The following is an 18364-nucleotide window of genomic DNA, read 5'->3' on the forward strand; positions in this document are numbered from 1 at the left end:
AAGAACAACATGAAACCATAAAAATATCCATATCATAGGGATACCACAAGCAGAAGAAGAGCAAGGGATACAAAACCTTGAAAAAGTAATGATGGGAAATTTCCCAAATTTGATGTGAGAAAAAGTCACACAAATCCAGGAAACTCAGAGACTCTCAAGCAAGAGGAACCCAAAGACGCCTACTTCAGGACACATCATAATTGAAATGGACAAAATTCCAAGAGGAAGACAGAATCTTAAAGGCAGCAAGGGAGAAACAAGAAGTAACATACAAGGGAGCCCCAATAAGATAAGCAGCTGACTTCTTAATGGAAACCCTCCAAGCCAGAAGAGAATGGCAAAACATATTCCAAGTAATGAGAACCAGAGGCCTGCAACCAAGGCTACTTCACCCAATTAGGCTCTCAATCAAGATAGAAGGCCAAATAAGGAGCTTCACAGACAAAAGAAGTCTAAAAGAATTCACTTCCAGCAAACCAACTCTGCAACAGATGCTAAAGGGACTGTTTTAAAAAAGGAAAAAAGAGTGAGAAAGAGAGGAACACAGGTACGAAAAAATGGCAGTGAATAAGAACCTATCAATAATAACCTTAAACGTATATGGATTAAATGCTCCAATCAAAAGACATAAAATAGTTGAATGGGTAAGAAATCATGACCCACACAATCATGCAGCCTACAAGACACCCAACTCCAATACAATAACTACACAGACTGAAAGTGAAGGGCTGGAAACAAATATTCCAAGCAAACGGACAGGAAAAAAAAGGCAGGGTAGCTATACTCATGTCAGACAAAATAGACTTCAAAAGAAGGGCCATAAAGAGAGACCAAGAAGGTCACTTCATAATACTCAAAGGAAGAATCCACCAAGAAGATATAAACTTTGTAAATATATATACTCCCAACATAGGAGCATTCAAATACATAAAGAAAATCTTGGAGGACTAGAAAAAAGATATTGAAAGCAACACATTTGGGGATTTTAACGCCCCACTGTCAAAAATGGACAGATCTTCCAAACAAAATATCAACAAAGATATTGTGGCATTGAATAATGCCCCAGATGAAATGGACTTAATTAATATGTATAGAGACTTTCATCCCAAGAAGCAAAATACACGTTCTTTTCAAATACACATGGAACATTTTCACAGGTAGAACACATGATAGCACATAAAACAAGCCTCAACAAGTTCAAGAAAATTGAAATCATAACAAGCATTTTCTCTGACCACAAGGGACTGAAACTAGAAACCAACGCCAAGGAAAAAACCCCAAACCACTCAAAATCATCGAGATTCAATAGTATGCTATTAAACAACGAATGGGTCAAGAACGAGATTATGGAAGAAATCAAAAAGTTTCTGGAAACAAACCAAAATGAACTCACAACTACCCAAAACTTATGGGACACAGTGAAGGCAGTCCTGACAGGGAAATTCATAGCAATACAGTACTAGCTGAAAAACACAGAAACATTTCAAATAAACAACCTAATCCTACACCTACAAGAATTCAAGGAACAACAACACAGACAGCCCAGAGCAAGCAGAAGGAAGGAAATAACCAAGATCAGAGCAGAGTTAAATGACATAGAGACTGAAAGCACAATTCTAAGGATCAATGAATCCAGGAGCTGGTTCTTTGAAAAGATAAACAAAATCAACAAGCCTTTAAGTAGGCTCATCACGAAAAAAAGAGAGAGGATCCAAATAAACACAATGAGAAATAAAAGAGGAGAGATTACAACTCATACCATAGAAATACAACGGACTGTAAGAAATTACTATGAAGAACTGTATGCCAAGAAATTTGAAAACCTAGGTGAATTTCACAAATTTCTAGAAAAATATAATCTTCCAAACTGAATGAAGAAGAAGAAGAAAACCTGAACAGACCAATAACAGCAGAAGAAATTGAAGCAGTCATCAAAAAACTCCCAACACACAAAAGCCCTGGACCAGATGGTTTCACAGGAGAATTCTACAAAGCATTTAAGGAAGAGCTAACCCTTATTCTTCACAGACTATTCGAAAAAATCCAAACTGATGGAAGACTCCCAAACTCTTTTTATGAAGCCACCATCATACTAATCCCAAAACCAGATAAACACATAACAAACAAAGAAAATTTCAGGACAATATTGCTGATGAGCATAGATGCTAAAATTCTCAACAAAATATTGGCAAACTGCATCCAGCAACACATTAAAAAGATCATACACCATGATCAAGGGGGATTCATCCCAGGGATGCAAGGATGGTACAATATTCGCAAATCAATAAACATAATACCTCACATAAACAAAAGCAAAGACAAAAACCACTTGATCATATCAATAGATGCGGAAAAAGCATTTGATAAGGTACAGCACCCATTTATGATAAAAACCCTCAACAAAGTGGGATTAGAGGGAGCATTCCTCAACAAAATAAAGGCCATATACGAGAGACCTACAACCAACATCATACTCAATGGACAAAAACTTAGAGCTTTCCCATTAAGATCAGGAACAAGACAAGGATGCCCTCTCTCACCACTCCTATTCAACACAGTATTGAAAGTCCCAGCCACAGCAATCAGACAAGAAAAAGCAATAAAAGGCATCCAAATTGGAAAGGAGGAAATGAAATTATCACTGTATGCAGATGACATGATAGTGTACATGGAAAATCCTATAGACTCCACCAAAAAACTACTCCACCTAATAAATGAATTTGGCAAAACACCTGGATACAAGGTCAATACTCAGAAATCAAAGGCATTCCTGTACACCAACATCGAAACTGCAGAAACACAAATCAGGAAAAAAATCCCATTTGATGTAGCAACAAGAATAAAAAGTACCTAGGAATAAACCTAATCAAGGAGGTAAAAGACGTGTACTCAGAAAACTATACAACACTGAAGAAAGACATTAAGGAAATCAGAAACAAATGGAAGCATGTACCATGCTCATGGATTGGAAGAATTAACATCATCAAAATGGCCATACTACCCAAAGCAATTTATAGATTCAATGCAATCCCTCTTAGAGTACCCATGACATATTTCACAGATATAGAACAAACATTTCAGAAATTTATATGGAACCATAAACGACCCCGAATAGCTGTAGCAATTTTGAGAAAGAAGAACAAAGCAGGAGGGATCACACTACCTGATATCAAACTGTATTACAAGGCCACTGTCATCAAAACGGCCTGGTACGGGCATAGAAACAGGCACATAGACCAATGGAACAGAACAGAGAGCCCAGAAAGAAACCCAAGTCTTTATGGACAATTAATATTTGACAAAGGAGGCAGGAGCATAAAATGAAGCAAAAATAACCTCTTCAACAAATGGTGTTGGGAGATCTGGACAGCTACATGCAAAAAAATGAAACTCAATCACCAACTTACGCCATACACGAAAATAAACTCAAGACGGATAAAAGACTTAAATATAAGTCATAACACCATAAAAGACCTAGAGGAAAACATTGTCAGGAAAATCTCAGACATTCCATGCAGCAACATCCTCACAGACATGTCCCCTAAAGCAAGAGACATAAAGGAAAGAATAAACAAATGGGACCTCATCAAAATAAAAAGCTTCTGCATGGCTAAAGAAAACAGCATTAAAATGAAAAGAGAACCAACAGTATGGGAAAACATATTTGCCAATGATACCTCAGACAAGGGCCTGATCTCCAAAATATATAAAGAACTCACACGACTCCACTCCAGGAAGACAAACAACCCAACTAAAAAATGGGCAAAGGACTTGAACAGACACTTCTCCAAGGAAGACATACAGAGAGCCCAGAGACATATGAAAAGATGCTCAGCATCACTAGCCATCAGAGAGATGCAAATTAAAACCACAATGAGGTACCATCTCACACCAGTCAGAGTGGCCAACATAAACAAATCCACAAACAAATGTTGGAGAGGATGCGGAGAAAAGGGAACCCTAGTGCACTGTTGGTGGGAATGCAGACTGGTGAGGCCACTGTGGAAAACAGTATGGAATTTCCTCAGAAAACTAAAAATGGACCTGCCCTTTGACCCAGCAATTCTGCTGCTGGGATTATACCTAAGAACCCTGAAACACCAATCCAAAAGTACCTATGCACTCCAATGTTTATAGCAGCACAATTTACAATAGCCAAGTACTGGAAGCAACCTAGGTGCCCATCAGTAAATGAATGGATCCAAAAACTATACTACATGTACCCAATGGAATTCTATGCAGCAGAAAGAAAGAAGGAGCTCCTACCCTTTGCGACAGCATGGATAGAACTGGAGAGTATTATGCTAAGCGAAATAAGCCAAGTGGTGAAAGATAAATACCATATGATCTCACCTTTAACAGGAACCTAATCAACAAAACAAACAAACAAGCCAACTATAACCAAAGACACTGAAATTAAGAACTGGCTAACAGTGACCAGAGGGGAGAGGGGAGGGAATTTCAGAGCAAAGGGTGAAGGGTGTGTAGGAACAATTATAAAGGACACATGGACAATAACAGGGGGCTATGGCGGGATGGAAACGGGAGGGAGGTGGGGAGGGCTGTGGATTGGGCTGGGGTGGGGGGAAAAGGCAGGGAATTGTACTTGAATAACAATAAAATTGGAGGAAAAAAAAAGATAAACAGAGAATCTTAACTGCAGCAAGAGAAAAGCTGATAATTACCTACAAAGGAGTTCTCATAACACTGTCAGCTGATTTGTCAAAAGAAACTTTGCAGGCTAGAAGGAACTGGAAAGAAATATTCAAAGTCTTGAATAGCAGGGACCTTCAGCCAGGATTGCTCTACCCAGCAATGATATCATTCAGAACAAAACGGCAGATAAATAGCTTCCCAGACAAGAAAAAGCGAAATGAGTTCACCATCACCAAACCATTATTATATGAAATGTTAATGGGGCTCATTTAAGAAAAAGAAGATCAAAACTATGAACTATAAAGTGGTCAGAAAGGGAACAATCTGCTTGGTTGGCTCTCGCCCTATTTCCATACACTTCCCATACTTCCCATATACAACTGGCACCCTTCTATCTGTTGCCCTGTTGCTGAATCCCAAAATGGGTGCATTTGTGTATGTTCTAGGACCATGCAGGTCTTTTAAACAGACCAGCCGCTCCTGAGAGACTGGCAGTTTCTTCCACTACCTCAACCCCCACTGGGTTTTACAGCCAGAAGTTACGAGGCTTTATTTTTCTGGCGCTGGAACCCTGGGCTACATGGTACAGCCTGGGGTTGGTATTGCTAGCTCCCCAGGTGTCCCTCACAGTTTTTGTCAGCCACACGTGAATGTGGGACTACCCGTTCCACCAGCCACTGCCACTGCCTCACCACTGCCTCAATGCTACCACCTTGTCTCTGCCACACCATGTCCTCTCCACCCCAGCTCCACCCCTCCTAGCCGTCTGGATGAATATTTCTTCTTTAAATCCTTGGTTGTTAGACTTCCATACAGTTCAATTTTCTGGCAATGTAGTTGTCTTTAGTTTTGAAGTTAGTTTGATCCTTGTTATGGTTGTGAGAGGAGGCAAAGCATGTCTACCTACACCTCCATCTAGACTGAAGTCCAATACATCAAAGACTTTCTATAAGCATGCTCAGTTCCTACACTGGTTAGCTACTCTCTAGGATGTCTGCAACCCCATACATTTGCTCCCCTCATTTGAGCTGTATGTTTACCATATATCAGTGTGTCTGTCCCCAACTACCTATTTTTCTTAGTAAAACAATATAATCTAATATTGTACACCCAATAAAATGTGAGTGCAAATAGAAAAAGTTGGGCTCCGCAAGAAAACAAATTGAAAGACTAGAAAAACTGAAAAAGGTAAAAAACTAAAAACAGCTGATATTGAAGTAGATGTGGACAACTACAAAAAAGGAAGGAAGGTTATGAAAATCTCAAAGGATTCTGTACCCAGATGAAAGAGAAATTAGAAAAAATTCATTTTGAGTATGAATTTCTAAAGAAATGATAGCTAATTTCTTTACAAATAGAAAAGCCGAAGGCCTTGTCCTTCACTTGAAAAAAGGAATAAAGTTGTTAAACAAATACCCTTTTACTGTTTTAAATTAAAATATTTTAGAAATATACTTTGATTCATTGCCATAACATTTATATTCAAGAAACCAACCACCTCATTCCTACCTGCAATAGGCAGGAGCCCTTTACTATACTTAATATAGCTCAAGAAACACTACTATCTTTAAATGAAATTTTAAAAATATGTCTCTAAATCCACATTTTGTAATTCTGTTCATTACGTTTCTTAAGATTTCAGTCTTGATCCTGAACAACTATAAACAATACACATTAAGCTATACCTGGTATTCTAGCAATCATACATCATACTTCCAATAGATTGTACCCGGAACATATTAGGTCTGTCCAGAAGGTATCCAGCCATGTAATATGAGAAATAGAGACATTTATTGAGGAAGTTACAAGATACAAGAAACACTGTACATAGGACAATGACACCTTTGGTCCCCTTCACAGTAGGCACTCTGGGATGTCACAGTTTTCCCAGTCACCATCAGATGCCCTGTCATATTTTCCTGAGTCTTGTTGATGGTCTGAAATCTCTTCCCTTTCAAAGGCGATTTGATTTTGGGGAAAACCCAGAAGTCATAGGGTGCCAAATCTGGGCTGGGTTGGACGGGCTGAGTCACCTGGGTGATTTGGTGTTTCTGCAAAACTCTCTGCATGAGACGGGATGCATGAGTGGATGCATTGTTGTGATGAATCTGCCAATTACCAGTTGCCAATAGCTGTGGCCTTCTGCATCATCCAAATAGTTGCATGGAAGAACATTCAGGATTAACGCAAAATTTGATGCAGATTCATTGCTCTACTAACTCATTTTGAATGGGACTCCACAGAGTTACACACGCTCACTCAATGGTGTCTACCACTCCCACTGATTAGTAGCATGAAGTTGTCATTTTTCACACATGCACATTCCAGTCTACTCTCCTAAGCTGCCAGGTAATATTGATGTCATGTAACCTGTTCTCATTGTACTAACAATGGCTGGACTTTTTCTGGACAGAACTCATGTATCACACAGGTACTATCATTGCTCTATGTGAAAAGAAATGGCTTTTCAAGTTAATACTTAATATGCCAGTTAGACATCAATGATATCTTCGCAAAACTGAAATATAAACTACATTTGCAAACACATAAAAGTGATCTGGTTTTCAAAATGTTTAAATGCTAAGTACCTAAATATCAATACATTAACCACCACCACCAATAACAACAAACTCAAAAAAAAAAAGAAGATAAGAAAAGTACAGTGTTGCAGTGAAATGAGAAGTGTGAAAGAATATCTACCTTCCGATTCTGATCATAAGCAGAATCAATCCCCAAAATACTATTCACTTCCACGTATGGATATTTCTTCTCCAGGACACTGACCACATGTTCAACTTTTACGTTTTCTCCAGTCCTTACTTTGTTATATATCTGAAGAAAGAAAAACCAGTTAAACAACAAGAATTTTAAATTCAAAAACCACAGTGTTTATAACAAAGATTTTTTTTTAAATATACTTATTGATTATGCTATTAGAGTTGTCCCATTTCCCGCCCCTTCACTCTACTCCATCCCGGCCACTCCCTCCCTCCCACATTCTGCCCCTATACTTCATGTCCACGGATCATACTTATAAGTTCTTTGGCTTCTACATTTCCTATACTATTCTTACCCTCCCCCTGTCTATTTTCTACCCACCATTTATGCTACTTATTCTCTGTACCTTTCCCCCCTCTATCCCCCTCCCACTCCCCTGTTGATAACCCTCCATGTGATCTCCATTTCTGTGGTTCTGTTCCTGTTCTAGTTGTTGGCTTAGTTTGCTTTTCTTTTTGTTTTAGGTGTGGTCGTTAATAACTGTTGAGTTTGCTGTCATTTTTACTGTTCCTATTTTTTATCTTCTTTTTCTTAGATAAATCCATTTAACATTTCCTATAATAAGGGCTTGGTGATGATGAATTCCTTGAACTTGACCTTATCTGAGAAGCACTTTATCTGCCCTTCCATTCTAAATGATAGCTTTCCTGGATACAGTAATCTTAGATGTAGGTCCTTGCCTTTCATGACTTGGAATACTTCTTGCCAGCCCCTTCTTGCCTGTAAGGTCTCTTTGCAGCAGTCAGCTGACAGTTTTATGGGAACTCCTTTGTAGGTAACTGTGTCCTTATTTCTTGCTGCTTCTAAGATTCTCAGCTTCTTTTAATCTTAGGTAATGTAATTATGATGTGCCTTGGTGTGTTCCTCCTTGGGTCCAGCTTCTTTGGGACTCTCTGAGCTTCCTGGACTTCCTGGAAGTCTATTTCCTTTGCCAGACTGGGGAAGTTCTCCTTCATTATTTGTTCAGATAAGTCTTAAATTTCTTGTTCTTCCTCTTCTCCTTCTGGCACCCCTATAATTTGGATGTTGGAATGTTTCAAGATATCCTGGAGGTTCCTAAGCCTCTCCTCATTTTTCTGAATTCTTGTTTCTTCATTCTTTTCTGGTTGGATGTTTCTTTCTTCCTTCTGGTCCACACCGTTGATTTGAGTCCCAGTTTCCTTCCCATCACTATTGGTTCCCTGTACATTTTCCTTTGTTTCTCTTAGCATAGCCTTCATTTCTTCATGTAATTTGCGACCAAATTCAACCAATTCTGTGAGCATCCTAATTACCAGTGTTTTCAACTGTGCATCTGATAGGTTTGCTATCTGTTCGCTGCTTATTTCTGGAGCTTTGATCTGTTCTTCCATTTAAGCTTTTTTTTTTTTTTTTTTTTTTTTTGGTCTCAGTGTGCCTGTGAAGTAAAGGGGTGAAGCCTTAGGTGTTCCCTGGGGCGGGGTAATGCTGGTCACTGCGCTGTGAGGCTGTATGTGGGGGAGGGGCCGAGAGGGAGCAAAGGCGCTTGCTCCACTCTATGCTGGGTTTCAGTCACTCCCTCTGCTACCTGCAATCAAACTGGGCCCCTCTGGCGCTGATTCCTGAGTGGGTGGGCTTGTGCACGCTCTAGGCCCCTGTGGGTCTCTCCAACGACCTCTCCTGTGAGGCTGGGAGTTTCACCTGCTGCCTCTTCAACCCCCACTTGTTTTCAGTCAGAGGTTTGAGGCTTTATTTCCCGGAGCTGGAGCCCTGGGTTGCATGGTCTGTTTTGCTCCCCCGCAGTTTCTCCGGTTCATCTATGCACGAATGTGGGGTGCGGGGTCTGCTAGCGATCTCGCACTGCCTGCCCCGTTGGTCCCCCAATCCACCACGTCTCTGGATCGGGCAGCGTTGCCCCGAGTCCTGTGCACCCTAGCTGCCCATCTCCGCCTCTCCTCCCAGTCTGGACGAATGTTTCTTCTTTATCTCCTTGGTTGTCGGACTTCCGTGCAGTTCGATTTTCTGTTATTTCTGGGGGAGGGGGGGTTGTTTTTAAATTGTTGTTGTCCTTCTCTTGGTTGTGCAAGGAAGTGCAGTGTGTCTACCTACGCCTCCATCTTGGTTCTCACAAAAGATTTCTAAATGTAGAGGAAACCATGACCATTTTTCTTTAAAAGTCAAATGGGGTCAAATGGAAATAGCAATTCTCTTTTCCATATACCTCAAAGATGCCTTTTTATGTTAGAAACTACATATTGCTAAAATGACCCAATCAGTTCATATTCATATTGTCCCAAGTGCAAAACTCTATTAAATTTTTAAAGATCTGAAAATTTATTAGTATTCCTTGAAATAAGATCTCATGTCCTTGATGTTTAGAGGAAACAAGCTGCAAAATATATTATGGCATAATCCCTGTTTTTAAAAAGCAGACTAAAAAAACCCACAAAACCATGTCTATGATATATGGTTAAATAGCCACAAGGATACAATGTGACCTTGTAATGGTCGTTAACTTAAGACACAGGATTAGGGAAGGGAGAAAAAATTTTTAACTGATACACTTTAATATTTGAAAAAAATTTGTAACAAAATTTTATTTTACTTTTGCAATTAAAACAAAAAGAAATGAAAATTCATATTATCCTTTCCTTCAAATATCTATGAGGGGGGAAAATTTTTTTTAATAATATATTTTATTGATTATGCTATTACTTGTCCCATTTTTCCCCCTCTATTCCCCTCCGCCCTGCACACACCCTCCTACCCACATCCCCCCCCTTTAGTTCATGTCCATGAGTCATACTTATAAGTTCTTTGGCTTCTACATTTCCCATACTATTCTTACACTCCCCCTGTCTATTTTCTACCCACCATTTATGCTACTTATTCTCTGTACCTTTCCCCCCTCTCTCCCCCTCCCACTCCCCTGTTGATAACCCTCCATGTGATCTCCATTTCTGTGATTCTTTCCTGTTCTAGTTGTTTGCTTAGTTTGCTTTTCGTTTTGTTTTAGGTGTGTTTGTTAATAACTGTTGAGTTTGCTGTCATTTTTACTGTTCCTATTTTTTATCTTCTTTTTCTTAGATAAATCCATTTAACATTTCCTATAATAAGGGCTTGGTGATGATGAACTCCTTGAACTTGACCTTATCTGAGAAGCACTTTATCTGCCCTTCCATTCTAAATGATAGCTTTGCTGGATACAGTAATCTTGGATGTAGGCCCTTGCCTTTCATGACTTGGAATACTTCTTGCCAGCCCCTTCTTGCCTGTAAGGTCTCTTTGCAGCAGTCAGCTGACAGTTTTATGGGAACTCCTTTGTAGGTAACTGTGTCCTTATTTCTTGCTGCTTCTAAGATTCTCAGCTTCTTTTAATCTTAGGTAATGTAATTATGATGTGCCTTGGTGTGTTCCTCCTTGGGTCCAGCTTCTTTGGGACTCTCTGAGCTTCCTGGACTTCCTGGAAGTCTATTTCCTTTGCCAGACTGGGGAAGTTCTCCTTCATTATTTGTTCAAATAAGTTTTCAATTTTTTGTTCTTCCTCTTCTCCTTCTGGCACCCCTATAATTCGGATGTTGGAACGTTTCAAGATGTCCCGGAGGTTCCTAAGCCTCTCCTCATTTTTCCGAATTCTTGTTTCTTCATTCTTTTCTGGTTGGATGTTTCTTTCTTCCTTCTGGTCCACACCGTTGATTTGAGTCCCAGTTTCCTTCCCATCACTATTGGTTCCCTGTACATTTTCCTTTGCTTCTCTTAGCATAGGCTTCATTTTTTCATCTGGTTTTCGAACAGATTCAACCAATTCTGTGAGCATCTTGATTACCAGTGTTTTGAACTGTGCATCTGATAGGTTGCCTATCTCTTCCTCACTTAGTTGTATTTTTTTCTGGAGCTTTGAAGTGTTCTGTTATTTGGGCCAATTTTTTTTTTTTTTTTTTTTTTTTGTCTTGGCATGCCTGAGCCACAAAAGGTTAAGTTCCTAAGGCAGTTTCTGCTGAAAGGACCAATGCGCCCAACTGTCTCGGAACGTGCAGGTAAAAATGCTGGAAGAACTTGTCCCCGTGTAAAAAGTCTACCCACATCCATACAATTGTGGTTCCTCGGAAAAAAGTATGTTCTCGGTGGAAGGGATCACTGGCCTTTTATTTCCAAGTTTTCCGCCTGCTGCATTCCTTCCTTCCGGGGAAAAATTTTTAAAAGCAGACTTTAAAATACTTACTATCCTCAGCAACTTCTTTTGAACTTATTTCATTCTCCCTAGTCTTAATGCTAACTCCCACCATTATCATTGCTCAAGAGATCACAGCAATAGCTCATGAACTGGTATCCCTGCCACTTTCTTTACCTTCATCAGATTCATTTCTATACATGCATCAGAATGATGTTTTTAATTGGAGTTTAAATTCTGTGAACTAGACATCTGTTACCTAGTCTAATGGCTTCAATGATCAGGGTCCCCTCTCCACTCTGCTCTCACTCAAGCCATACTAATAGCTTAGAATCACTACCTCTGATTTTGTAGCCATTGTTCCACTGACTCCAGTTTTTCCTCCAACACTCAGCTGGGACAACTTCCCACTCCATAAAACATGCCCATGGCCATCCATAGTGGTCTGAGATCCTAGTGCTGCTATAGCCAGGTGTGCTTCCAACACTATATTAAAACATCTCTTTGGAGGTGTCCCCAGTAGATCTCTAAGGACACAGGTGATATCTTACTCTTCTTTGTATCCCACATATCTAATACCAGGTCTGGTAAATGGTGGGTCTTTGGAAAATGTTAGCCAAATAAATAATGCATTTTATCTATTAAAAAAATACCCCTGACTGAATTATAAAAAATAAACATAACAAACATAGTAAATAGCACACTGACTTCATGTTTATAGGTAAGATAAAGGTGGTGAAAATCAATTCCCTCAAAGATGGCTTTCCAATAATTATCACTAATCTGTAAACAAAAGAATTGTTACTTCTTCTGAATATAATTTTAAATGTATTGAATGTGAAGTATTTTATATTTAAAAATAGCAAAAAATAAGGACAGTTATTTGTTTGAATTTGAGCAATATCTTAAACATACACAAAAATTGGACATTTTTAAATTTTCAGTTAAAATGGAGAAAACAGACAATAAGAATTTTATGACTTGAATAGTAAACTGAATCCTAATGAAAATATCATGATGGTCTTAAAGGGGGAAAAAAGCAAACATTTTTTAGACAAGTTGAGAACATAACATTCACCAAAAGACATTAATTAGTAATTTCAAATCACCAGAAGGCAGAAGACTAATTAATATACATTAGTAGGGCTCCCAAGGAAGATTGTCTTAGCTAAAATCACAGCAATCTATTATTAACATCAATGAATCAATAAAAGCAACTCCTGAAATATAAAACACAAAGTTTGTGTGAATAATTTCTTACTTTTTTCTCTTTACAGAACTGCTGAATCCCTTTACCACATATTGATTCTTAAAGTAAGTTAGACTTAAAAAATTATTTGCCATTTTGAATGAAAACATACATGTGTCAGAGTTTGGAAGGCGTGATAACCATCCACTTCTTGGGCAACATAATTATATGCTCTCATAATAGCCACACCAGCATCTTTCATCCCATCCGCATCTTCAGAATCAGTAACCACAAAGATTAAACCAATTCTGAGGGAAAGAAGAAAAAATTTAAAAAACATTTCAAAGAATGCAACAGGTTAACGAACACCTATGTTCACTGCAGTGCTATTTACAACAGCTAAGCTATGGAAACAGCTCAAGTGCCCATCAATAGACAAGTGGATAAAAGAGCTGTGTTACATTTACACAATGGAATACTACTCAGCCACAAAAAAAAAGTGAATTACCATTTGCAACAGTATAAATGGATCTATAGAATCCACATGAAGTAAGTCAGACAGAGAAGGACAAATACCCTATTATTTCAATTATAAGTACAATCTAAAGAACAAAATAAATGAATAAACAAAACTGAAAAGACTGATGGTTGCCAGAAGAGAAGGGGTTGGGGGACTAGGTAAAAAACGATGAAGGGATTCAGAAGTACAGATTGGTAGTTACAGAACAGTCATGGAAATGTAAAGTACAGCACAGGATACATAGTGAATAATATTGTAATAACTATATATGGGCCAGGTGGGACTGAAAATATCAGGGGAACATGTTGTGAAGTATATGATTGTCTAACCACTATGCTGTACACCTGAAACTAATACAAAATAATATTGAATGTAAACTGTGATTGAAAAGATTTTTTAAAAAGAATGCAACCAGGAAAAAGTACCCCACACAAATATTTTAGCTAACAGACAGAAACCATTCACAACTGAAAAACACAGTTCACGACCTCCTCTATTAATATGGTTGGCAAAGGCATTCATCACATATAGAATAAAAAGCAGGTTCCCAAAGGTGGCTTAGACTTTCATCTGTTAAAGCAAGCTGTTTCCACATTGTGGAATGAGACCTTTACTGACATGATGGGTATTACTATAGTTTTACATAACGATTTTATTCTGTTATAAGCAAAAATTAGGAAACGTGAAAATTTTCAGAATGTGAAAATACATAAAAAAGGGAGACGGATTTTCAGATGTAACATAGGCAATATAAGAATCATGAGTAAATGAAAAAGCACTAAAAACATCCACTATCATCCTTCACCAAAAAGCTACAAATAAGGTTAGAGTGTATTACATTTTTTAATTTTAAATGAAGGAATAAAGCACAAAGGTGTACCAAAACACATCTAAAGGCTAGGGGGAAGAAAACTTGCACTGTCCAATACAGGCCAGTAACTACCATATTTGGATCAAAAGCTATTAAATAGAGAAAGGACAGTCTTTTCAATAAATAGTGCTGAAACAACTGAACATCCACATGCAAAATACTAAATCTAAGCAGAGATTTGTAACCTTCACAAAAATGAACTCAAAGTGGATCATATATAAAAATGCAAAATACAGAAATATCAAATTTCTAGAAAATAAAATAGGAGAAAATTTAGGTGATCTGGAGTTTGTCAATGACTTTTAGATCTAACAAAAAGAGCACGACCCATGACAAAAAAATAATTGATAATTTGGACTTCGTTTAAATTAAGAACTTCTGCTCTACAAAAGAAACTGTTAAGAAAATAAAGACAAGCCACAGACTGGCAGAAAATCTGTGTAAAACACATATCTGATAGAGAACTAATATCCAGAATATACAAAGATCTGTTAAAACTCACAATAAAAAATACAGTTACAAAAGGGCAAAAATTCTGAATAGGTACCTCACCAAACAAGGCATACAGTTGGCAGATAAATATGTAAAAAAAGATGCTCAACATCACATATCATTAAGCAATTTCAAATTAAAGCCATAATGAGACATAACTATTAGAATGGCTAAAATAGAAAACACTGACAACACCAAATGCTGGTGAGGGTGTGGAGCAACAAGAACTCTCATTCATTGCTGGTGGGAATGCATAATGGTACAACCACTTTGAAAGACAGTTTGGCAGTTTCTTATAAAACTAAACATAATTTTACAATTAGATAAAGCAATCGTGCTCCTGAATATTTACCCAAATGAACTGAAAACTATCACACCAAATGCTGAAGACAGCTGTTTATAGCAGTTTTACTGCCCAAACTTGTAAGTAACCAAGATGTCTGTCAACAGATGAGTGCATTAAAAAAATAAAAAACAAACAAAAAATACCCATGGTACATCCATATAACAGAGCATTATTCAGTCAGAAAAAGAAATAAGCTATTAAGCACAAAAAGACATGGACAAATCTTAAACGCAAACAAAGTGAAAGACAATCTGAAGAAGTTATATAGGTGAGGGAACACCCCAAGAAATGGGAATTAATTTATTAAAAATTGTGTATTTATTCTTACATGTTTAAACTTTAGTCACCTTCAAAGTGCTCTCCATTTGATGCAATACACACCTATCAAGACATTTTTTCCACTGTTCAAAACAGTTTTTGAACTCAACAATTTTGATGCCTTTTAGTGCTTCTGCCATTTTTTGTTTCACCTGTTCCACATTGGCAAAGAGTTTCCCTTTGAGGACTTTTTTCATCCAGGGAAACAAAAATAATGTCACTTGTAGCAGAGATCAGGTGAATAGGGAGGGTGGGGCACATAGGTCATGCTGTTTTAGGTCTGCTGAACACTCAGCACAATGTGGGCAGGTGCACTCCTAAATCACCTGTCATGAAATGGCAAATGCATTGAGTCTTCAAAAAAAAACTCACTGAAGCCAAACTCAGCCTCTCACAACAATGCCAGCTAGTACACTGATACAGATAGGCTACTAGAACACTGACCTAATGGAGAAGCATATACTACAAGGGGCCTGGCCTCCAGAAGATAATTCTGTTTTGGGGGGTACCCCCTTGTATGCTGTAATTCTGAAAAAAGGCAAAACCACAGAGACAGTTATATGATCTCACCTTTAACTGGAACATAATCAATAGAAGAAAAAAGCAAACAAAATATAACCAGAGACATTGAAGTTAAGAACAATCTAACAATAGCCAAGGCGGGGGGGGGGGGGGTGGGGGCGGGCACAGGGGGAAGAGGGGATTACAGGAACTACTATAAAGGACACATGGACAAAACCAAGGGGGAGGGTGGAGGTGGGGGAGGGAGGTGGGTTCACCTGGGGTGGGGTGGAGGGATGGGGAGAAAAGGCATACAACTGTAATTGAATAACAATAAAAATTAAAAAAAAAAAAAAAAGATCTGTGGTTGTCAGGGGATTATAGGGAATGAGGGTGGGAGGGACAAATAGGTGAAGAAGAAGGGATTTTTAGGGCAGTGAAACTAATCTATATGAATTTGTAATGGTGGAAGTATGTCCTTATACATTTGTCAGGACCCGTATAGTATAAAACTCAAACAATGAACCCTAATGTAAACTATGGACTTTTAATAATAACATTATCAATACAGGTTAATTAATTTTTAAAAATCTATAGCCTAAATGTAGAAGAAGAAAATTAAAACATATATTAAACATCAAGTTCTCAGGAGGTTTATGCATAATGTGTGCATATGTGGATGGGGTTGGCGAGAGGGTTTGTTTTTAGATGATAACTCTCTTTGTTTTTTAAAATCCCACTATGACAGAAATCATGAGTAGACTCCAGGCAAAAACAACCTAAATATTATTTCTCATGAAAACAAAAATAAGGACTAGGGCCTAATTATCTCCTCACAAAATATCTCCCCTTCCCGAGTTTCCAACTTCTATAAAGAGTATGAGTTTTTGGTAGCTACACTGTTTCTCCCATTCCCTCATCAAGTATCACTAGGGAGTCTCTCAGATTTGTCCCCTCCTCTCCTTGACCAGATCAACAACTCAGTGTATGTGCCGTATCAACTCAAAGACTAAAGCAACAGCCTGTCTGTTTTGAGGCTCTCTACCAACTGTTGACAACACGCCTCTCTATTGCCTGTGAGTTAAGTGTCTTCCTCTCACTTACCACTGCAATCTGAAGACCACGTTCCTTTTTTTTTTGTCCCTCAGTGCAATTCAATAAATTAGTGCCCACTATGTACCAAGAGCCAACTTCTTCTGTGTTCTTATATTTCCCTTTTAATCAAAACATAGCTCTGGCTGTAATCCAGTAGTTTACTCCTCCATCTAACCAGTATTCATGTTTTAAATGAAAAATTTCATTAAACTCAATGTCCTGGCTGGTGGGGCTCAGTGGATTAAGTGCAGGCCTGCAAACCAAAGGGTTACCAGTTCGATTCCCAGTCAGGGCACATGCTTCGGTTATGGGCCAGGTCCCTAGTTGGGGACACGTGAGAGGCAACCACACATGGATGTTTCTCTCCCTCTCTTTCTCCCTCCCTTCCCCATTCTAAAAATAAATAAATAAAATCTTTTTAAAACTTTTTATTAAACTCAAAATCTCTGCTATTCTATCAATAAAAACCCTCCATTTTCTTCAAAGCCTATCTGAAATTCAACTTTTCCATGAAACCTTCGTCATGCCCAAATATCTCAGTCTAAAACCTTTTCTTTCCTTGAAATTCGAAAGAACTTACAATTAATCTCCACAGAAAATGACAATAGACTTTGTGATACAGACATTCACTGAGAAAAATTCCCTTTCACTGGAAAGCAGGCTCAGACCACAAACTATGTTTGTACAAGTTCCTTATTAATAATTCAATGGTGGACATAACCTAATAGTAGATTAAATATCTTCTTTTTTTAAAGTATCTGAAAATATGCATGGTATTTTTTCCAAGAAGGTAGAATTGTGCCTTATATAGCATTGCAGAATTTAGCTCAGTTGCTGGGTATGCAACACACAGTAACATTTGTTAGCTAAAGAGTTCTTTTCTTGTTTCCATTTCTTCTAAGAATTCAAACTTTGTCAACATGTAAAATTACCAGATATTATTCAGAACATAAGTGAGAATATCTTAACACATATGTAAAATCTTAAAACATTGTTCTTCAAAGACACAGTGGAATCCCAGCCACTCAAGTACCCTGTTGGTATATTTGGCAACACAAATGAAATAAGTGTGTCTGTTTGCATGTACAAAATGCTATATACTATACTTTTAGTCCTTGACAGTCTAACAAACGTTGTTGGCAAAGCTCTCTAAGTCCACTGAAAATGAAAATAGGCTTTGTGATACAGACATTCACTTAGGAAAATTCCCTTTCACTGGAAATGGCAAGCTCAGACCACAAACTATTTTTGTACAACTTCCTTATTAATAATTCAATGGTAGTAAGCTTCTATTTCTGAGAATCAAATTCTTTACCCCAAAAGAAACTGGCCTCATACTGAGCAAAAGATAAAGCTGACGTTAACAATAACCACTATTAATTATCCTACAATTCAGTAGTACCATAATTGAGTTTAAGAATGACAAAAAAACCTTCAGCTTAATTAGATATCTCATCAAACCAATACCA

At 38.0% G+C, this 18364-nt stretch overlaps 1 protein-coding gene across 3 annotated transcripts in view; it reads right to left on the reverse strand.

Annotated features, from left to right (window-relative positions):
* The window catches only part of UGGT1 (UDP-glucose glycoprotein glucosyltransferase 1), a 213073-nt gene that overhangs the window by 108179 nt on the left and 86530 nt on the right, over positions 1 to 18364 (reverse strand). For all 3 annotated transcript variants that reach the window (XM_053918537.1, XM_053918538.1, XM_024569684.3), the window contains exons 16-17: positions 12925 to 13060; positions 7357 to 7488 (exon numbers count right to left, since the gene is read on the reverse strand). In XM_053918537.1, the coding sequence (XP_053774512.1) occupies positions 7357 to 7488; positions 12925 to 13060 (268 nt within the window). The remainder of the gene's footprint in view (positions 1 to 7356; positions 7489 to 12924; positions 13061 to 18364) is intronic.

Source organism: Desmodus rotundus, chromosome 2, assembly GCF_022682495.2.
Source record: "Desmodus rotundus isolate HL8 chromosome 2, HLdesRot8A.1, whole genome shotgun sequence".
NCBI classification, from domain to species: Eukaryota; Metazoa; Chordata; class Mammalia; order Chiroptera; family Phyllostomidae; genus Desmodus; species Desmodus rotundus.